A 23729-nucleotide genomic window follows, 5' to 3' on the forward strand; every position below is an offset into this window, starting at 1 on the left:
CATTCCGCAGCATGGAAACAGACAGAAGTTGTGGTGCTGTTTTCTGGGAGCACCTGCGGAATGTCGTGCGGATATATCCGCAGGACACTTTCCCCGTGGGCACATAGCCTTAGGATTGCTATTTCCAATAGGTGGTGCTAGAGTTTGTCTCCTTTCCTCGAGAGACAATTTGAATAATTCCCAGAGGGTATGGCAGCTATAAGTCCCCTTACCACTGACAGCCAGACTGGTTTGTCAGGTCTCCATAAGGAGAATAGTCTTCCCCCGTGGTCCCCTAATGAAGGCATAGAAATTTCACAAAATGTAATAGCAAGCACATAAATTGTACTTCAAAGAATGATGTAATAGGAGGTTCTTAAATGAAAAGAACTAAACAGACTGGATTCCACGTAAAAAATATTGGGTCCATTGTGTTTCACAAAAAAGGATTGCATAGTTCCATGGTCCATATTAAAAGATCGATCATTAGCGCACCTCGTACTCATGGTTCAATCCATGAGGTTCCAAGGTTTGGAGGATATGGATCCAAAAGCTTGCTCTCTCTTTTAATTTTTGAATTCGATTGCCACCTAGTCTGTGAATGGGTATTTGTTCAATAACTTGGAATCTAAGTTGTGCTATAGTGTGCTTGTGCTGTAGAAAATGTGAAGATATTGGTAGTAATGTATGTCCACATCTAATGGTGGATTTCTGTTTGCTGATGCGGTCTCGGATATGTTTGGTAGTTTCACCCACATATCCGAGACCGCACGGACATTTAATGAGATAAATAACAAATGAAGATTCACAAGTGAAGAAACCTGTTAAGGGATATCGTTTACCGAGACGGGGGTGAGTAAAAGTGTCACCCCTTATTATGCTTGAGCAATGCACACAATGTAGGCAAAAAAAAATTCCATTGCAAACCAAGCATAGTTTGCTCTGTCTTTGTGCCTGTTTTGGAGAGCCAATATCCGCCCGAACTAAATGGTCTCTTAGGTTCTTGGACATTTTGTGACAGAATAATGGTGGCCTGTTAAACTCAGTGATCTTAGGGCAAGCAGTGCCTAAAAGACTCCAGTGTCTATTGATGGTATTCCTAATCACAGGGTGAAAGGGATGATAGGTGAGGATGAAGGGAATAGGTTTTGAGTCAGTATCCTGTTTGTCCCAGCCTAAAAAGAGCAGCCCGCAGCTACCCCAGAAGTGGCGCATCCATTAGATATGGCAATCCTGGCGCTTTTCCTGACTCTTCCCAATTGCCCTGGTGCAGTGGCAATACTTTTGGGGTTGATGTCAGCGGTGAATTGACAGCTAGCATCAAGCCCATGGGTTACTAATGGATAGGCATCTATCAGACACCCCCATTACTAACCTGGCAAGTGTACACAGTGTGCAGAATTATTAGGCAAATGAGTATTTTGATCACATGATACTTTTATTACATGTTGTCCTACTCCAAGCTGTATAGGCTTGAGAGCCAACTACCAATTAAGTAAATCAGGGGATGTGCATCTCTGTAATGAGGAGGGGTGTGGTGTAATGACATCAACACCCTATATAAGATGTGCTTAATTATTAGGCAACTTACTTTCCTTTGGCAAAATGGGTCAGAAGAGAGATTTGACGGGCTCTGAAATGTCCAACATTGTGAGATGTCTTGCAGAGGGATGCAGCAGTCTTGAAATTGCCAAACTTTTGAAGCGTGATCACTGAACAATCAAGCGTTTCATGGCAAATAGCCAACAGGGTCGAAAGAAGTGTGTTGGGCAAAAAAGACGCAAAATAACTGCCCATGAATTGAGGAAAATCAAGCGTGAAGCTGCCAAGATGCCATTTGCCACCAGTTTGGCCATATTTCAAAGATGAAACGTTACTGGAGTATCAAAAAGCACAAGTTGTGCCATACTCAGGCCAAGGTAAGGAAGGCTGAAAAACAACCACCTTTGAACAAGAAACATAAGATAAAATGTCAAGACTGGGCCAAGAAATGTCTTAAGAGTGATTTTTCAAAGGTTTTATGGACTGATAAAATGAGAGTGACTCTTGATGGGCCAGATGGATGGGCCAGAGGCTGGATCAGTAAAAAACAGAGAGCTCCACTCCGACTCAGACGCCAGCAAGGTGGAGGTGGGGTACTGGTTTGGGCTGCTATCAACAAAGATGAACTTGTGGAACCTTTTCGGGTTGAGGATGGAGTGAAGCTCAACTCCCAGACCTACTGCCAGTTTCTGGAAGACAACTTCTTCAAGCAGTGGTACAGGAAGAAGTCGGTATCGTTCAAGAAAAACATGATTTTCATGCAGGACAATGCTCCATCACATGCATCCAACTACTCCACAGCGTAGCTAGCCAGTAAAGGTCTAAAAGATGAAAAAATAATGACATGACCCCCTTGTTCACCTGATCTGAACCCCATAGAGAATCTGTGGTCCCTCATAAAATGTGAGCTCTACAGGGAGGGAAAACAGTACACCTCTCGGAACAGTGTCTGGGAGGCTGTGGTGGCTGCTGCATGCAATGTGGATCGTAAAAAGATCAAGCAACTGACAGAATCTATGGATGGTAGGCTGTTGAGTGTCATCATAAAGAAAGGTGGCTATATTGGTCATTAATTTCTTGGGGTTTTGTTTTTGCATGTCAAAAATGTTTATTTCTAAATTTTGTGCAGTTATATTGGTTTACCTGGTGAAAATAAACAAGTGAGATGGAAATATGTTTGTTTTTTATTAAATTGCCTAATAATTCTGCACAGTAATAGATACCTGCACAAACAGATATCCTCTTAAGATAGCCAAATCTAAAAAAAACCCACTTCAACTTCCAAACATATTAAGCTTTGATTTTTATGAGTCTTTTGGGTTGATTGAGAACATAGTTGTTGATCAATAATAAAAGAAAATCCTCTAAAATACAACTTGCCTAATAATTATGCACACGGTGTATAGTTAAAAAAAAACACACAGGAAAAAAACTAGTTTAATTTACTAAACACTCACCAACACTTCCTCGTTCACCAATTTATTATTCATAAAGAAATCCTTGAAGTTCCGCTATAATCCAATGTTGTAATGTCCCGCAACGCCGATCAATTTCTATGGAGCTTCTTTCTGAGAACATTCTCAGACGAAATTCCATAGGTAACTCCTGGTCAGCGGCAACCCGGAATTTCTCATGAGCATGAATAATTACTAGTCTGCCGCTGATTCGCAGTAACATAAGAAGTCTCATTCTGAGAATGTTCTCAAAACTAAGCTCCTTAGGAATTGATGGGCACCATGGTACATTACAACACTGGATTACGTTGGAACTTTGAGGATTTATTTTTAATTAATAATTTTGTGAACAAGGGAGAGGGAGTGTGATAGTCTTTATTCCCCAATTGGATTACATCGGAACTTCAAGGTTTTTTTTTTATTCAATAAATTGGTGAACAAAGGGGTGTAAGGGAGTATTTATTCACATAACTTATTATTTTCCTGTGTGTGTGTGTGTGTGTGTGTGTGTTTTAACTGTACACTTGCCAAGTTAGTAATGGTGGTTGGTATCTGCTAGATGCCTCTCTATTACTAACCCTTGAGCTTTATGCAAGCTGTCAATTTACAGCTGATATCAATCCCAAAAGTATTACCCTTTATGCCACTGCACAAAGGCAATCGAAAATAGCCTGGTAAAGCACCAAAATTGGCGCACCTAATGGATGCGCCACTTATGGGGCAGCTTTGGGTTGCTATTTTTAGGATAAAAATGGCCAAATAACCATGGGCCTTTCCAACCTGATAATACCAGCTCACAGCTGTTTAGATTTACCTTGGATGTTTATCAAAAATAGAGTAGCACCCATACCGGTTTTAAAATTATTTATTTAAATAATTAAAAAAAAAATGGCATTGGATCCCTTCTATTTTTGATAATCAGCCAAGGTAAAGCTGATAGCTGAGGCTCGCATTCCATAGTTTTTTTTTTTTACCTGCACTGATTATCAAAAATAGGCAGGACCCCACTTCATTTTTTAAATTTTTATTTATTTCCTATTCACATTTGTTTTCTATGTACACAAAAGGCCCTTTTCTCCAAATGTTGTTCACAAATTTGGCTAAATCTGTGTGGTGAGCACTTCTTCTTTGCCAAGATAAGCCATCCACTTCACAGGTGTGGCAGATCAAGATGCTGATTAGACAGCATGTTTATTGCACATGTGTGCCTTAGGCTGGTCACAATAAAAGGTAACTCAAAAATGTGCAGTTTTACAATATTAAGGGTGCAGGGGGATCTGAAAACCAGTCAGCATCTGCTGTGACCAACATTTTCCTCACGCAGTTCAAGACATCTCCTTTGCATAAGGATGATCAGGTTGTTCATTGTAGCCTGTGGGATGTTGGTCAACTCCCCTTCAATGACTGTGTGAAGTTGGTGGACATTGGCAGGAACTTAAACATGCTGTTGTATACAGAGATCCAGAGCATCGAAACATGATCAATACCGTATTTTTCGGATTATAAGACACACTTTTCCTCCCAAAAATTTGGGAGGAAAATGAGGAGTGCTTCTTAAAATCTGAATATAGCTTACCGGGGAAGGGGGCTGTCTGTGCAGCTCTGTGTGCGGGCAGCAGGGTGCGTGTCGCTCCGTGCGGGCGGCCGGATGCCTGTCGGTACTAGCGGCCGGGTGCCTGACGGGTCTGGCGACCGGATACCTCTCTGTCCCGGCTGCCTCTCTTTTCAAGTGGGCAGCCTGCTGACTGCCACTCTTTGCGGGTGGGCGAGTCGCTGTGCAGCAAGTGTCCCAGTCTGTCCGCGGTCCCGGTTTCGCCTGGAGTCAGCGCGTGCGCAGATGGAGCTCTTGGATAAGAGCTCCATCTGCGCAAGCGCCACTCCGGGAGTCAGTGCGTGCGCAGATGGAGCTCTTGGATGTTCTGGCCATGCAAGAACTGGGATGTTTTCAGCTTCCATGAATGTTGTACAGATCCTTGCAACATGGAGCCATGCATTATCATGCTGCAATATGAGGTCATTGATGAATGGCACAACAATGGGCCTCAGAATCTTGTCACTGTATCTCTGTGCATTCAAAATGACATCAATAAAATGCACCTGTGTTCGTTGTCCATAACATTTGCCTGCGCCATACCAAAACCCCACTGACACCATGGGCTCCTCAATTCACAATGTTGACATCAACAAACCGCTCACACACACAATGCCATGTACAGTCTATCATTTGCCTGTACAGTGAAAATCCAGATTCATCCGTGAAGAGAGAACCTCTCCAACATGCCAGATGCCATTGAATGTGAGCATTTACCCACTCAAGTCAGTTATGGCGATGAACTGCAATTAAGTGGAGACCCTGATGAGGATGACAAGCATGTAGATGAGCTTCCCTCAGATGGTTTCTGACAGTTTGTGTAGAAATTCTTTGGTTAGGCAAACTAATTGTTGCAGCAGTTGTCCTGGTTGCTGATCTGAGACAATTTTGAAGGTGAAGATGCTGAATGTTGAGGTCCTGGGCTGGAGTTGTTACATGTGATCTGCGGATGTGAGGCCAGTTGTATGTACTGCCAAATTCTCTGAAACGCCTTTGAAGATGGCTTATGGTAGAGAAATGAACATTCAATTCCCGGGCAACAGCTTTCCTACAGTCAGCATGCCAATTGCAAACTCCCTCAAAACTTGTGACATCTGTGGTAGTGGGCTGAGTGATAAAACTGCACATTAGAGTGGCATTTTATTGTGGCCAGCCTAAGGCACACCTGTGTAATAATCAGGCTGTCTAATCTGCATCTTGATATGCCACACCAATGAGGTGGATCTGTAGCAACCACGGGGAAGGGGTTAAATATACTCGTCGCCGGGCCGGTGATGTCGGGTCTGGGATGTCACGGGTGGCCCTGCTAGGCTTTGTGGCTCCGAGGCGTACAATAAAAATGGGACGATGGAGGATGGAAGGATGATGAAGGGGTTGAGGATGTTGGGAGTAGTAATTGTCTTGTGATGCCACCTGTGGTACGCGGCCAGGGATTAGCCGCCGCTGCGGGTAATGTCCTCCGGGGCTGGTGGTGTCATAGCAAAGATGGTTCTGCTTCCCACAGGTGGAGCAGGCCCCGGGAAGGATGATAAGAACTGTAATGGCTGTTAGGGGCCCTTTGCACACTACGACATCGCAGGTGCGATGTCGGTGGGGTCAAATCGAAAGTGACGCACTTCCAGCGTCGCTGTCGACATCGTAGTGTGTAAAGCATTTTTGATACGATTAACGAGCACAAAAGCATCGTAATCGTATCATCAGTGTAGTGTCGGTCATTTCCATGATTTGGGAAAGACCGATGTTACGATGTTGTTCCTCGTTCCTGCGGCAGCACACATCGCTGTGTGTGAAGCCGCAGGAGCGAGGAACATCTCCTACCTGCGTCCCGGCCGGCTATGCGGAAGGAAGGAGGTGGGCGGGATGTTTACGTCCCGCTCATCTCCGCCCCTCCACTTCTATTGGCCGCCTGCCGTGTGACGTCGCTTTGACGCCGCACGACCTGCCCCCTTAGGAAGGAGGCGGTTCGCCAGCCAAAGCAATGTCACAGGGCAGGTGAGTGCATGTGAAGCTGCCGTAGCGATAATGTTCACTACGGCAACTATCACCATGATATCGCAGCTGCGACGGGGGCGGGAACTATCGCGCTTGGCATCGCAGCATCGGCTTGCAATGTCGTAGTGTGCAAAGGGCCCCTTAGTGCCGACGCCGGCAATAAGAGGATGAGTCAGCTGCTGCGGTTCCAGGTCTTTTTGCTCACAGGTCATGTGCTGCCCTCAGGGTACTGGTCTCTGCTGTCATGGGCCCCAGCCAATCCCAGATCCTTTGGAGGTCAGAACTTGTACGGTAGTCTGGCCCTTCCTTCTTGTGCTTTTAAGGATGGATCCCCATGGCCTGAAGCTACTTGGGGACCCCGGTCCTTGTAGTTTTTACTCCCATCCCATATGCAGTTGACGCAGATCCGTGGTGGGGCCAGACCTTGATCACAACTCCAGATCCTATGTGCCACTGTGCTCTGGGATGTTGTGGCGGCCAGAGGGACATACATTCCCCTTGTCCTGCAGATTCTGGTGATACAATTTAAAGTCTATTCCACCCTAGGGCTCTGCACCCTGAACTGCACCGGTTCCAAGGGAGCAATGAAGCTCTCCCCTCAGCGACTTTATGGTCTCCTATGTCCCACAGGAGCTACCAAAGAACCCATCCTCTCCTCTCTTCCCCAGGTGACCACTCCTCCCCAGTTTCTCTGTCGCTAGTGGGTGGTTACCCCCCATGTTTGGTGACAACCTTAAGACTCGTACCCTAGCCCGGTCCCCAATGGGGAGGGCAACCTGACTGTATGTATGAGTTTGTGTAATGTGGAATCAGTACCGACCTCCTCTGGATCCAGCATGAGTACCACACCTTAAATGAGGTGCAGTACACTGTGGCGACTGAAACCTCAGGGGCGCCACAGTTGGATTATCTCAGCAAAGGAGAAGTGATCACTAACACAGATTTAGACAAATTTGTGAATAATATTTGAGCGAAAAAGCCCTTTAATGTACATAGAAAAATTCTTAGCTCATAGAATTCAGCTCATGAAAGTGAGCAAAAGTAAGTGTTGCTTTTATACTTTTGTTCAGGGTGTGTATATATTATAACTCCTGTTGTAGCCTAAAAATGCTGCATCGCTACATAGGTACACATACTGTATGTTTATGCCTGGAAAGCAACATATAGCAACAGCACGTAGTATTGTTGTGAAGTATATGGTTGCAAAATGCGACTAGTAAAATGAATATGGAAAAATTAAAATGTGTCCTTTTTTTTTTTGAAAAAAAAAAACAAAACAACATGCCTTGGCCTTTACCAAAAAGGATGTTACCAGAAAAGCTAGGTGAATTAATGTCCCAGAAGCAAGCAATTTCAACAGACCACTGTATTGGTGGCGTGTATGGGTGTAAATTTAGGATTATACAATCTTTCTTTTGAAAATGAATATTTTGTGACGTAGATAGTTTAATTTAAATTTCTGGAATGTTGAGATTTTTTCTTTTGTCTTAATACAATAAAAACTGAAGAAAAAAAGCTTCACAAAAAAATTGCAAAAGACGTAGAAATAATTATCAACCATGGCTTGTCCGTCTCACAAGATCTGAAGCAAACGTTCTCAGACAGACAAGCCTTGGTTTCAGTATTTTTCTTCAGTAGGAAAACTAAGACTGAGGGGATTTGGAAAAAATGATTTTATTATTGAGGTGCTGTGCTTTACAGACCAATCAATTCACAGTAACACTGACTCTTCAGGTCTTGCTCTTTCCTATACCTTGAATCTGTGCATTATTATTCACAAGTTGAGACTACAACCAGGGTTGTAACTACAGCAGTCGGAGGTGTCGCCTTTGTGACCGGGCCCGGCAGGCTAGGGGCTATATGACCTGCTGCCGCCGCTGACACCGGGGCCCCCCGACCGGTGTCAGTGGCGGCGGCACTGGACTCACCACCCCCGTCATCGCGCACAGCAATTGAAGTGACCAGTCTGGGAGGCCTCTGGCTGTGTAGTCGTGGCAGCACTGCATTCAAGGCACATCCCTGGCTTCATCACTTCTTTAATGTTGAGAGAGTGTATGTCGGTGTCTTCATCGGCCGATGCACAAAAAGGCTGTAGGCAAAAGTCCAGATGCAATAAAAACGACATTTATTCACAAAGATAAAACACTCCGGGCAGCAGATTCCGGCAATATTAGTGGAGCTGGGGACACCCTGCCCGAACGCACCCTCTGGTGGGAATATGCCCAAAGTACTCCACTTCCTACGGGCTTCCACTCTTCAGCCAAGCATACACCGGACCCACACCGGCAGAATAGGCTTTGAGGTTGCGTTCACCTCCTTATCTCCGGTGTCCCTTGATGGTCCGCTCACACAATCACACTTGCCGCTGCAGATGTGCACTCTCCGCTGCCCCGGATCCTCTGTCCCCACACACATTCAGACCTTGCCTAGATATCCGGCCGACTCCTCCTCCCCGGTGGCAACAGCCGTCCCACCCGGTCACTAGGGGGGTGCCCTAACACATCATATACAATAATAAAAATCAACACTTTTAATAATCACAATGCCGGGTAACTATGCTAAACTAGTAGGGGGTAGGCCCACCCACTACATGCCTCCCCTCTTAAAACCCGAGCCTCCCGGCAAGGCTCTAAAACTTTAAACATATTGACACATAAAAACCTTTTGGGTCAGTCCTCAACAGCGGCACCAGTTCAGCGGCACTCCCGGTCTTTAGGGGCGCTTAATGGCGCAGCAGCGCTCCCGGTCTCTGGATAGCGCCCGGAGGCTCAACAGCGCTCCCGGTCTTAGATGGGCGCCCGGAGGCTTCAATAGCGCTCCCGGTCTTTGCTGAAGGTGCCCGGAGGCTTCAAAAGCGCTCCCGGTCTTTGCTGGAGGGCAACGGGCCCGTAAAACTTTTCAACAACAATGAAACTTTCTGCCGGTCTGGAACAACACCGGTCTTTGAAGGTGCTGAAGTTAACAACTTACTCTGGGGGCCAGGCTCGCTTCCATTCTTCCGCTTGAGCCTGGATATAGGCCCCCAGAGATTGTCCCGGCTGGCGGCGGATTCGCCTGAAAGACACAGGGGCGAAAGGCGGCTCCGCCGGTGCAGCTGCTGCAGCTCCTCTTGGGGGTGATGGTGTCTCTGCCCGAGATGGCGGTGGTGCGTCCAGCATGATGACCGGCTTGTTTGTAACATTTTGCGTTACCGCTACCACGGTTGGAACCTTCTCCGGGTCAGGGGCCGATGCAGTCGCTGTTTCCGGGACAGCAGCCAAGACACGCCGGGGTTGAGAGGGCGCGGGCGGGAGCGATCTGGCATGGCTCCGGCGCCGCTCTTGCTGCTCCTCCCACTCAATCTCCTCCTGCCACTGCTCCGCTTCCCGGGTGGTTGGCATGCGGGAGACACAAACAGCAAACAGGCCGCGGCTACCTGCGTCCGGCAGGAACTGGACTTTCTCGCCCGGCCACAAAGTATGGAGTCGCTTGGGCAGTCCTTCCACGTCGAGATGAACTCTATTATAAAAGTAATCATCCCCGGTCTCGACTTCTCGGATGAATCCATATCCGTCCTGCTGATTGAACTTAACAACCACCCCGGTCACAAACTGCTGTGCCAGCTCCTCGCCACCAGAACCGGACAGCATTTCCCGGACGATGGTCTCGGCCAGGAGACGTTCCTGGACGGGGTCAGGCTTCGGGGTCAGGACACTGGGGCGCGGCTCCGCAGGCGGGGCGATGACTGGATCCCAGAAGAAGCCCAGGTGATCTTTCTCCAAGCGCTCAGCAAACTCCTCAGCCGGCTCCGGCACAAATGGGGAAGCGGCGGCGTTAAGCTGCGGGGTCTCCCATGGGAAGACTGCAACCCCCGGACGGTTTGGCATGGGTGGGGTGGCATAGGTCGCCTTCACCTCTGTGATGGTGCTCCCGGTTTGAGCATCCCATGAGGTCTTCCAGGAAACTTTGTCCGGCCTGGTGGAACCTCCCGGTCCAATGGGAAGGTCCGCCAACGCGGCCTCACTAGCAGGGGCGAACCGGGGTCGACCTCGACCGAGGCTGATTAGGGCCATAGTCGTTGCCAACTCCGCGGGCTGCCCAAAGGTCTCCATCTCAATCTCCGACAGTATCGCTGGTAATGGCGGTGATGTCGACGCTGAGACTGGGGAAAGTGGAGGCGGGGCTTCGTTTCCCGCTCTTAAACGGACTCCACCCCCAGCCTCACGCATCATCTTGACTCCTCCGCTGAGGTACTTCTTTTTCTTTTTCTTCATCTTCAATGCCCTGGAGCTGGCGCCTCCCCTCTTTGGGCGGAGTACTCTGTCCTTTTTCTTCGGCACCGGCCAGCCCCAGGCTCTTCTTTTGGCGCCAACTTTTCGCGCGCTCTCGTTATCTTCACAGACGACGGCCATCTTGCCGCCATCTTGTGCCCGGTCCAACGCCTTGGGCACTTCTTCCTCCCACCATGGGACTGGAAATCTGTTCTCATAGCCCGGAGACGGTGCACTCGGCACCACTTGGTCTCCGGCTTCTTGGGTTCCTGGCAGGGGAATCGCATCCTGCCGACTACGCCACTTGAAGTGACCAGTCTGGGAGGCCTCTGGCTGTGTAGTCGTGGCAGCACTGCATTCAAGGCACATCCCTGGCTTCATCACTTCTTTAATGTTGAGAGAGTGTATGTCGGTGTCTTCATCGGCCGATGCACAAAAAGGCTGTAGGCAAAAGTCCAGATGCAATAAAAACGACATTTATTCACAAAGATAAAACACTCCGGGCAGCAGATTCCGGCAATATTAGTGGAGCTGGGGACACCCTGCCCGAACGCACCCTCTGGTGGGAATATGCCCAAAGTACTCCACTTCCTACGGGCTTCCACTCTTCAGCCAAGCATACACCGGACCCACACCGGCAGAATAGGCTTTGAGGTTGCGTTCACCTCCTTATCTCCGGTGTCCCTTGATGGTCCGCTCACACAATCACACTTGCCGCTGCAGATGTGCACTCTCCGCTGCCCCGGATCCTCTGTCCCCACACACATTCAGACCTTGCCTAGATATCCGGCCGACTCCTCCTCCCCGGTGGCAACAGCCGTCCCACCCGGCCACTAGGGGGGTGCCCTAACACATCATATACAATAATAAAAATCAACACTTTTAATAATCACAATGCCGGGTAACTATGCTAAACTAGTAGGGGGTAGGCCCACCCACTACACAATGATAATGTATTGAGCGGCCGGCGCAGCTCCATGCATCATCATTCTTCCCCTGTGCCTGCGCAGAGACGTCACTCCTGTGCGACTGCTGTGCTGAGAGCACAGAGTGCAGGACACTGACCGGAGCAGCGGGGGAACGAGGACAGAGGTGAGGACGGAGCAGCGGGGGAAAGAAGAGAGAGGTAAGTACTTGTTGTTGTTTTTTTTATATAATTTAGTGAGTACACAGTGGCCAGAGGCCTGGGGGGGGCTGCATTATACATGCAGGACTGGGAAGGCTGGCTGCATTATTATACATGGAGGCCTGGGGAGGCTGGCTGCATTGTTATACATGGAGGCCTAGGGAGTCTGGCTGCATTATTATACATGGAGGTCTAGGGGGCTGTATTATACATGGAGGTCTATGAGGCTGCAGTATACATAGAGGTCTATGGGGCTACACAATACAATGCATAATACAAAATGAAGGACACCTTATACATGGAATATAGGGGTGCATTATACATGGAGGAGTATGGGGCTGCATAATACAATATGAAGTTTTATCGGGTTGCGTTATAATACATATAGGACTATGAGGGCTACATTATAATATATGGAGGACTATGGAGGCTACCTTATACATGGACTATGGCAGTGCATTATAAAACATGAAGGACTATGTGGTCCAGTATAATATATAGAGTACTATGGGGTGAATTATAATATATGGAGAACTATGGGGTGAATTATAATACATGGAGAACTATGAGAAATTCATTATAATAATTGCAGGGCTATGATGGCTACTTTATACATGGAGGACTATGGGGGTGCATTATAATATATGGAGGACTATGTGGTGCAGTATAATATATGGAGGACTATGGGGTGAATTATAATACATGGAGAACTATGGGAAATGCATTATAATATATGGAGGACTATGGAGGTGCATTCTAATATATGAAGGGTTATGTGGGACCCTTTATACTATATGGAAGGCTATGTGGGGGTCATTATAGTATTTGGAGAACTATATAAAAGAGGGGACAAAGATACAAGCATGGTATGGGAACATTTTGTGATGAGAAAAAAAGGCTCTTTCCCCTCAGCACCCAGCATTCCCATGCTCTGCTATACATCTCTCAGCACCCAGCTTTCCCATGCTCTGATATGCGAAAGCTGGGTGCTGAGGGAAAGATGTATAGCAGAGCATGGGGAAGCTGTGCCAAGGACAAGATGGATATCAGAACATAGGAAAGCTGGGTGCTGATAGAGGGATTTCAGATCACAGAAAACCTTGGTGATGAGGGTAAGAGCCAAGTGTCAGTGTCATTATCCCATCGCCCGAGTGTCAGTATCATTTATCCAGTACCCCAAGGGTCGGTGTACATGGAGAGGGGGGGGGGGGCAGGTCTGAACTTTGCACCGGGGCCCATTAAACTCTAGTTATGCCACTCACTACAACTCTTATTTTCAATGTTCTTCATTAATACGATGCATTCTGATTTAGGACCTTGCTATAACTACCTGTATCTTCTATCGCTAGGCTGTAAAATTCTAAAATGTCTGCTGCTTTCCCTGCCCTCACCTTTTATAGTGGCTGTGATAGCCTTCCTGATTGTGCTAGACTATGTGATAATATAGCTTCAAGGCATTAAGGAGAAGCTTGATGTCATATGAGCTTGAACTTTAGTTGATCCAATCTTCAGTAATGTGTGAAATGGCACCGGGCATTTCTTTATTTTGCATTATCCGTGTGGATTGAATCACAATTTGATCAAATTCACCAGGACTTGTGAATTTTATTAAATTTGACCCAAAGTTGATTTGCAGCAGATTGATTCAATTATGTCTGCCCATACCCATATCTGTGTAATAAAACTTTGGATTAATTCTGCATACTGACTGGAACATGTTGTCCATGTAATTTGATGCCTCTAAATCACTTCTTTTGTGTTTTTAGCATCTCTACGTCATGTTGAGGATGCGGACTCCATGTTTGATTATGCAAGGAACAGCAGCACAATTAAAGATTCAGCATTATTGAAAACTGAAGTAAATAATTCTGAAAGTACGAGACAGATCATGATGAAGCAGAATCCACCTGAATTTTGGCCATTGTCGTCAGATCACTCTGTTCAGAATTTCTGTACAGCGCAGTAAGTGAACCTTTTGTCATTTTAATAGGTTGAGTATCAAAACCAGAAGAGTTATTATACTTAATTTCTATAGTTCTTGCCTGTTTGTATCAATGGGAGGGATCAATTCTAAATTGGAGGGGGCCTTAATTTATTAAAGGGGTTGTCTGGCACCTAAAATGTCCTTTTTAAATATCTATCTTTACACCCTAGCCACTTTTGTAATTTGCTTTATTACACGATACCCTACACTTCTCCCTATTTAGCTGATCCCTATTTGTGTTTTTTTTACTGCACTGCTTGTCATGTTTTCAAATGGGGTATCACAGGTAGCTGGAGCTGCACTCACTCACCACAGCAGAATATAGAATAGGACATCATCAGCGAGCGGCCCTGCAGTTACAAACTAGTTTCTTGCATCACCGCCCCCAATGAAGATGTCCTGTATACATGATGATAGACGCTGTTGGAGCTGTGAATGCAGCACTGGCAATCTGTTTCTATGTCCGCAGCAGTCGTAGCTTCTGTGAAAGAAGACGTTGACAGGGCTATAAATGCTGCAGGGACTGAATGCAGCCCCAGACTCCTGTGACATCATGTTTAAGACTCGTTGCAAATGAAATATCATAGGAAGTACAGTAAAAACAAAACAAAATACACACATAGGTATTAGCTAGTTTGGGAGAAGTGTAGTGTAATGTATAATACATAAAATTGCAAAAGTGGTCAGGGAGTAAAGATATATATTCAGGAAGGACATTTTAGGTGACGGTCTGACCAATTATCAATTTTTGACAGTTTTCTGCATTTTACTTTTTTTTTTTAAACACAAATTTTATTACATTTTCTTAAACAAGGGTACAGAAACAAAGAAAGGGAAAAGGGGTAAAACATGAATCAAAGCATCATCCTTTCAAGAGGGAAGGCCTCCCATAGCTACTCCTTCCTCTCAATATCAATAAACCCTGTTACCCTATTTTGAATGCTGTAATCTTTCCCACCCTCCACCCTTCTAAAGAACACCTTAACAAAAGCCCACCATAACCCTCCTCTGGTTGCAATGTGTCGCCCGGGGACCAGGGGTACTCAGATCCGGGCCACAGGGTCACTTCTGTGGGTATCACGGTGGCGTGACCCGGTCTGTGATCCCAGGCTCCACAGTAAAAGGGGATTTGGTAAGGGAGATTGTCCGTGACGCCACCCACGGTTGTGGTGAGGTTGGAACACCACCGCTGCTCTGGACGGGGATCCCAGGAGCAATGGTATGGAGCAGCTAGATGTTATTTCTCCCCTCCGTGGGTAGGGGGTTGGCTGTCCCGGGGCCCGGTGATGGGGTAAGCAGGGAGCAGGGCGCAGTGCTGCGGTGCGGTGCCTGAGGGCACGGGCGTACTCACAAGTAATTCACACGGAGTCACTGGTAAACTAGGAATTGCCGGTGTCCGCAGCCTTTGGTACGGGGGTGTTAGTGTCCCACACACGGTGCAGCAGCTCCTGTTCTTTCCATGCAGCCAGGTGCCTTTCTCTCCACTCTCTTCCTCTTTCTCCTCAGCCGGGAACGGGGAATCCACTCCCCTGTAGTGATCCGGGTCACCCTAGGTACCGAGGGGCCACTACCCTGCTCCGGCTACCTCTGGCCCCTTCCTCACTACGGCCTGTCCCGGCCCTCTCGGAGCACGCTTCACTTTCAGCCTGGGAGCTACAACTCCAGACTTCTCTTCTCTCTGTCTCTCCAAACACTCTGCTCTAGCCCATCCCCTCTGCTCTGCTTTTCTCTTACCCTGGGGGATGTGGTTTGTCTTGCTGCACCGGTGTGGGATCAGATTACCAAGGAGGATTAACTCTTTCTGTGACAACCTGGCTTTGCCAGGGTGTCACAGCAACACTACCAAACCTCCTACCGCTCCCTTGGCAAGAACACTTGAATTATCTCCCTCCGTTCAGCCTGTATCTTTAATTTGCCCAGGGAAACTTGCAAGTCTTCAGTAAGGTACCATTCTGTGTATGTAAATGAGGAAACCACCTACCTTATCTTCTCTTCTGAACATATCTGCGTTATGAATGCTATTCATTTTCCAAATAATTTCTTCATCTATTTGTCTTTACTGCTCTCCACCCCTAGCTTTTCCAAATTGAGCACATTTTTTAGTCACTTCAACAACTCCTCCCGTGACGGTACTTCCTTCACTAACCATTTCTATAATAATGCTCTCTTGCCCAACATCGCTATGCAGTGAAATAAAGTAGGCAGCCTCTCCTTCAATTTACCCTCTCCCTCCCCCTCCTCCTGCTGCCTATAATAAAATAGCCACAAAAGAGCTTTTTACATTTTTATGCCAGTACAGGCTAGCTCCAATAACTTTTTTAAAAGTGGGCAGAGACTAGCTATGAGTGGCATGGTTTCTCACAAGTTAAGGGTGCTTTACACGCTGCGACATCGCTAATGATATATCGATGGGGTCACGACGTTAGTGACGCACATCCGGCGCCGTTAGCGACATCGCAGCATGTGACACCAATGAGCGACGATCAATGAGCGCAAAAACATGAAAAATCGTTGCTCGTTGACACTTTGTTCATTTCCTTAATATCGTTGCTGCTGCAGGTACGATGTTGTTCGTCGTTCCTGCGGCAGCACACATCTCTATGTGTGACACCACAGGAACGACGAACATCTCCGTACCTGCGACCACCGGCAATGAGGAAGGAAGAAGGTGGGCGGCATGTTCCGGCCGCTCATCTCCGCCCCTCCTCTGCTATTTGACGGCTGCCGTGTGACGTCGCTGTGACGCTGCACAAACCGCCCCCTTAGAAAGGAGGCGGATCGCCGGCCAGAGCAACGTCACAGGGAAGGTAAGTCCAAGTGACGGGTGTTAGCGATGTTGTGCGCCACGGGCAGCGGTTTGTTGGTGTCGAACAACCAACGGGGGCGGGTATGCTCACTAGCGATATCGGTACCGATATCGCAGCGTGTAAAGTACCCTTTACACAACAAAGTGACATTATTGGGCGGCATGGTGGCTCAGTGGTTAGCACTGCAGTCTTGCAGCGCTGGGGTCCTGGGTCAAATCCCACCAAGGACAACACCTGCAAGGGTTTGTATGTTCTCCCCGTGTTTGCATGGGTTTACCTCGGGCTTCTCCGGTTTCCTCCCACACTCCAAAAACATACTGATAGGGACCTTAGATTATGAGCCCCCTGGGGACAGTGTTGCCAATGTATGTAAAGTGTTGTGTAATTAATAGCTTTCAAATATTAATTAATAGGTGTACTAATATGCTTCCTACTTTCTGCCATCTGGGGCTCTTCTTTTGATTATTTTGCCTGTTGCTAGTCACATGTGCATCATGCTACAAGGATGATGATGTGTCAGGTCAGCTAATCAAAAGCCAGAGCCTCAAATGCTGTTAGATTAGAGGCACATTATGACTGGTGTACAAAGAGCCAGTCCTAACTAATTCAGGCCTAAATGTTCACTTCTGGCTATCAACTTGGTAGCTTTGTAGGACTTTCCAAAGTTAATTCCTACAGGCTGCAGCTTTGTTTACACTAGCATATTATTACTTCATCAAATAGCAATTCTGGAGTAATCTGTGTTACACCAGTCCCAAATTATTTCTCCTGGAAATAGATACATTCCATTATGAATAAAGCCTGTTTCTACATGCACTGACTCTATACTAACGGGGCTGACAGTGCCAGACTATGTAGGGAGACACCCTATATACAAAGGATTAGCGAGTCACATCAACGCTTAAGGGATTTAGGTTTCCAATAGAGCCCTTCATACTGGAAAACAATGATGGTCTGAAATGATAGAGATGACCACGGTTATCTTGTCACATGTACAGTATCAATTGTATATCAGAAGGTAATGTTCACTGGATTTTCCCCAAGTATATTGTGCTCCGGTAGAAAATAAGTGATGAGTAAAAGCTAAGATCACGCATTCAACTGAAATTACAATCATTATAAAAAAAATATCAATGGAGAACTAAACATTTTAATATTCTCCTTTCCAACAACCTAATTTAAATTTGTGGGCTAATAGCATGACCCTTTTTTCCACAAAGGCCCTTAAATTGCATGCAGCCTTACATTGCACTGTACACAGTACCATAGGTAGCAGCAGCTGTGACACGGAAAACTAAAGCTGGTACAAATCAATTTTCAGACCCAAACGAGCGGCAGGTTAGTAATCTGTGTACAAGAAGCAAAAAAATGGACCTTAGACCCTTTGTACTTAATTTCTGTGCAGGTGTACTAATATGCTTCCTACTTTCTGCCATATGTGGCTCTTCGTTTGATTATTTTGACTGTTACGACGTCACATGTGCATCATGTTACAATGATGATGATGTTCCAGGCCGGCTAATCAAAAGCCAAAGCCTCAAATACTGTTAGATGAGAGGCACTTCGAAAAAAATTATCATTTAGCAGCCAAAATATTATTGACCTGGTCCTGGGAATCGATTCGCGCCAACTCTACTAAAACCTCATCTCGTGATGTGACAGGGAACTGTAACAAAAAATGCATAACACATATCTAATATGGAACGTGGACAACCCGAATGCAAAAACCACTGCTTCTGCAATGAGAATACCACTAGAGAATCCGATCATGTCAATACTGAAGTTACAGACATTCTCTATGAGGGGGGCTTTTAATTAAACAGAGAAGACATGGGACCCCATTCATGAACAAATGGCTGAAAACTGTTTATATAATGTTGCTAAAATTTTGCTCAAGTCAAAAATGTGAAAACGTTTTGTAACTTTTGCCATTTTTATGTCAGTCCTGGCCAGCTTTGCCAAACGTTTGTACATGAATTTTACATAATGTAAATTACAATAGAAATGTACCCCAGTCCCAGAGTACATTTGGAATCTATTTCCTATGGTGGTGCACAGCAGCTGAAAGATGTGCCAAATTCATTAAAAAGCACACACAATCTAATGCAGAATTCACGGTACCAAAAACATAAAGTAATTACAACCCTGACACTAGGTTTTGACACGTCTACCTAGTCCCTATCTAATCCTGCACCTCCACTTAAAATATCCTGTGCATGTATGATCATGACATCTAAAGCTGAGGGAGTTATTGCTAAAACTAAAACATGGTCTTAGTGACATCATACATAAATAATGTACACAGATTTTACATTGCTATGGTATGTACAGGAGAATTAGAGGATTCATTTTACAGATAAATATTAATTGAACATATTAGCCCAAAACAAAGCAAGATTAATGAATCTTCTGAGTTCTATTTCCCATTTCTCCTAAATAAGCACAACAGTATTATTGATATATGCTTCAAACTGAACTACTGGTCTTTTGTATCCTGTTAAAAAAAGCTTCTGCTCCATTCCACAAGTAGAGATTTGCTTTACACATGAAGATCCAACCAACTTATTACTGATGATTTGTATAGTCGGCTGCATATTCGTAATCAGATGGCACTGCTGCATACGATGGTACAATAGGGAATATAGGAGATTTTAACTACCCAGATACTGACTGAAGTCATGGCTCTGCTTCAACTTCAAATTTCAGAAAATTGGCAAAACTTGAACAGTTTATTCTTTCCATACTATGACAGACATGGCCTCACTCCTGATGATTCTGCCGTTACTGTGTTTTAGGGGTACTCTCACTAGACTTATCTCCACTATCTTGGATCTCGTCCGCAAGCTGCCAGGCACCTGTGTCTCCTTTCCTCTATGGTTTTTCTTACCACTGTCTGCTTCTTGGCCCCAATGACTATCTAGTCACACAACTTCCCTGAGCCCGCAGGGGTGAGACGTAGGCTACAGACCTATAAGAGGTTACCTCAATGTTCCCTGACTGGCTTCTGACACCGTGCCAAGTCTTTACGCCTCAAACCCTTCTGCAGAACTCCCTCTCACCAGGCCCATCTGTTTAACCAATCCACTGGACACCTGTGACTCCTCCTCTATCTTACCTAACATTTAATCCACCGCTGCTCTTGCCCGACCACTAGGTAGTGCCGGTTGCTACACGATCCTGACTCTTCTACATTGGGAACCACACTTCACCAGCAGCAGTAGTAGTCATTTTATGAAATACATTTACAGCATATTTGGTACCTAAAAAATATAATCTTCACAATACCAACAAATACCTTAAACCTGTAGTGGGCGCATAGCCACCTCCTACAAAACCATTCCAGCAAACTCTGCATTGCAATATGGTGCTCCTTCCCTTCTTTACTTTGCACTGTGACTCAAAGTAGTTTTCCACATGTGGGTTACTGGCGTACTCAGGAGAAACTGCGTAACAAATTGTACTGTTCATTTTCTTCTATATTACCCGTTTCAAAATTAAGAACTCCGGGTCAAAGCAACATTGCATTAGAAAATATGAGACATTTTCCTTTAGCCCACTCAAAATTATACAATTCTGTGAATCACCTGAGGGTGAAAAATGCTTTCTGCTCCCTAAGTAAAATTCTAGAGAGGTGTAATTTCCAAAATGGGGGGGTTTCTACTGTTTTTGCAAGTCAGAGTCTTTTCAAATGTGTCATGATGTCTGCAATCTATTCCAGCCAAAATGACGCTCCAAAATTTAAATACTGCTCTTTCCATTCTGAACCTTTCTGTGCACCCAAAAAGTAGTTTTTCACCACATATGAGGTATAAATGTATGCAGGATAAATTGCACAACAAATTTTATAATCCATTTTCTTCTGTTTTACTTATGAAAATTAAAAATTTGAGGTAAAAGAACATGTTTGTGGGAAAAATGGTTTGTTATATTTTTTTCAATTTCACGGCTCAGTATTATAAAATTCTAAGAAGCACTTGTGGGTTCAAGGTGCTCACCACACCTCCTTCAGAGGTGTAGTTTCCAAAATGGTATCACTTGTGAGGGGTTTCCACTGTTTAGGCCCATCCGTGTTCTTTGCAAATAGGACATGGCATTCGTCAGCTATTTCAGCCAATTTTGCATTCCAAAAGTCGAGTGGTGCTCCTTCCCTTCTGAGCCCTGCCGTGCGCTAAAATAAGTAGTTTTCCATCACATATGGGCTATCAGTGTACTTAAGAGAAAATGCACAACAAATTGTATGGTCCATTTCCTCCTGTTACCCTTATGAAAATGCAAAATGCAAGGCTAAAGCAATATTTTTGTGGGAAGAAGTAAAATTTTAATTTTTCCCTTCCACATTGCTTTAATTTCTGTAATGTACCTAAAGGGTTAACAAACTTATTGAGGGGTGCAGTTCTTAAAATGGGGTAACTTTGGGGTATTTTCCTTCTTATAGGCCCTTCAAAATCACACATTTCAAATGTGATATGACCCCTAAAAAATGGGTTTTGTAAGTTTTGTTGGAAAAATGAGAAATTGCTGATAATCTTTTAAAATTATGTTTCAAAATGTTTGCTGATGTAAAGTAGATGTGTGGGAAATATTATTTATTAACTAGTTTGTGTGACATAGCTCTTTGGCTAAGACCCCACTTTGCTTTTTACCTGCTTTTTACCTGCTTTTTTGCTGTTTTTTCAACTGCAGCGTTTAATGCCAAAATGGACATGTCAATTGTTTTTGCCATTTGGGTTTTGCACTGCAAAGCTGAGTTTTTTTCCCAAATATCTGCCACAAAAGGGCTGCAGTTTGAACTGCATAGTGGGGTTTAGAAACCCAAATTCCCATAGACTAAGCTTGAAAAGCAGAACACATCCATCTTGGCATTAAATGCTGCAGTTGAAAAAGCAGCAAAAAAGCAGGTAAAAAGCAAAGTGGGGTCTTAGCCTAAGGCGGGCTTTGCACACTACGACATCGCAGGTGCGATGTTGGTGGGGTCAAATCGAAAGTGACGCACATCCGGCGTCGCAGTCGATAACGTAGTGTGCAAATCCTTTTTGATACTATTAACGAGCGCAAAAGCGTCGATATCGTATCATCGGTGTAGGGTCTGACATTTCCATAATGCTGGTGTAGCAACAGGTACGATGTAGTTCCTCATTCCTGCGGCAGCACACATCGCTGTGTGTGAAGCCGCAGGAGCGAGGAACATCTCCTACCTGCCTCCCAGCTGCAATGCGGAAGGAAGAAGGTGGGCGGGATGATTACATCCTGCTCATCTCCGCCCCTCCGCTGTTATTGGCCGCCTGCCGTGTGACGTTGCTGTGATGCCGCACGACCCGCCCCCTTAGGAAGGAGGCGGATTGCCGGCCAGAGCGACGTCGCACGGCAGGTGAGTGCATGTGAAGCTGGCGTAGCGCTAATGTTCGCTACGCCAGCAATCACAAAATATCGCTGCTGCGATGGGGGCGGGGACTATCGCACTCGACATCGCAGCATCGGCTTGCGATGTCGCAGCGTGCAAAGTACCCCTAAGTCTGCCTTTGTTGATGGCTCGCATCCTTAGCCCACTTCATTCCCTGCACATGACAGCTGATTTAATCAGCCATCATGTGCTTCTAACAGCCTGCAGCTGTTAACCAGTTTAAAACCCGCTGTCTAAAGGGTACTTTACACACAGCGACATCCCTAGCTGATGAAAGCACCCGCCCCCGTCGGTTGTGTGTCACGGGCCAATCGCTGCCCGTGGCGCACAACATCGCTAACACCCATCACACGGACTTACCTGCCTAGCAACGTCGATGTGGCCAATGAACTGCCTCCTTTCTAAGGGGGCGGTTCATGCGGCGTCACAGCGGCGTCACTAAGTGGCCGCCCAATAGAAGTGGAGGGGCGGAAATGAGCGGCTGTAACATCCCGCCCACCTCCTTCCTTCCTCATTGCGGGCGGCCGCAGTTACGGTGATGTTCCTCGTTCCTGCGGTGTCACAAATAGCGATCTGTGCTGCCGCTGGAACGACGAACAACATCGTACCTGCAGCAGCAACAATATTTGCGATTAGTATGAAGTGTCAACGATCAACGATATGGTGAGTATTTTTGATCGTTAACGCTCGTTTCACACGCAACGACGTCGCTAATGAGGCCGGATGTGCGTCACGAATTACGTGACCCCCAATGACATCTTGTTAGCGATGTCGTTGCGTATAAAGTGGCCTTAAGGCTAAATGCGCACGCTGCATTTTTTTGTGTTCACAAACTGCAGCCAAAACTGCACGTTGTCAGAGAGAGCCTGGAAATGTCACAAAAATGCTTGTAAGTGTAGGTGAGTTTTTAGTGTGTTTTTGGTACGTTTTTCACAACATGCATTTTTGCTGCATTTTTGTGACAAATGTTGACAAAAACGCAGGAAGAATGAACATACTGCATTTTTTTTGTTACAAACTTTTGACAAATAAAATGCTGACAAAAAACTGCAATGTGCGCATAGCAAATCTGACTTCTCATAGACTCTGCCGGGAAGGCAAATGTCAGAAATTTCTGACAACAAAACTGCAGCAAAAAACGCAGCATGCGCATGTAGCCTAACAGCGGGATTTAACACTCACTGAGGGGGAGGGGCATTTCATTCCTCACTCCCATTGGTGCGCCCATGACGAGTGTGGGGCACCGATGGGTAGTCATGATGGCCAGGGGTCAGCTGATGACCCCTATGTCTGTCATGATGATCCTCCTGTGAGCGCCGGCTGCTGATGGACTGCTCTGTCCAGCACAAGTGATTGGACAAGCACAGCTGCAAGTCCCCTAAAAGGGAGTAAAAAATTAATATAATAAAAAGTGAAAAAAAAGTGAAAAATATAACACCCCCCCAAAAGTTCAAATCACTCCCCCTTTTGCCCCATTTAAAATAAAACAATGAAATACACATATTTGGTATTGCTGCGTTCACATATGCCTGAAAATATAAAATACATTAATTCGATCAATATACAGAGTAACAAAAAAAAAATAAAACCCTAAGAATTACGG

At 45.8% G+C, this 23729-nt stretch overlaps 1 protein-coding gene across 1 annotated transcript in view; it reads left to right on the forward strand.

Annotated features, from left to right (window-relative positions):
* LOC142290310 (interleukin-18 receptor 1-like) overlaps window positions 1-23729 on the forward strand; it is a 142485-nt gene that overhangs the window by 21883 nt on the left and 96873 nt on the right. Inside the window, exon 2 of the mRNA XM_075334270.1 lies at window positions 13701-13896. Within this exon, the coding sequence (XP_075190385.1) occupies window positions 13701-13896 (196 nt within the window). The remainder of the gene's footprint in view (window positions 1-13700; window positions 13897-23729) is intronic.

Source organism: Anomaloglossus baeobatrachus, chromosome 2, assembly GCF_048569485.1.
Source record: "Anomaloglossus baeobatrachus isolate aAnoBae1 chromosome 2, aAnoBae1.hap1, whole genome shotgun sequence".
NCBI classification, from domain to species: Eukaryota; Metazoa; Chordata; class Amphibia; order Anura; family Aromobatidae; genus Anomaloglossus; species Anomaloglossus baeobatrachus.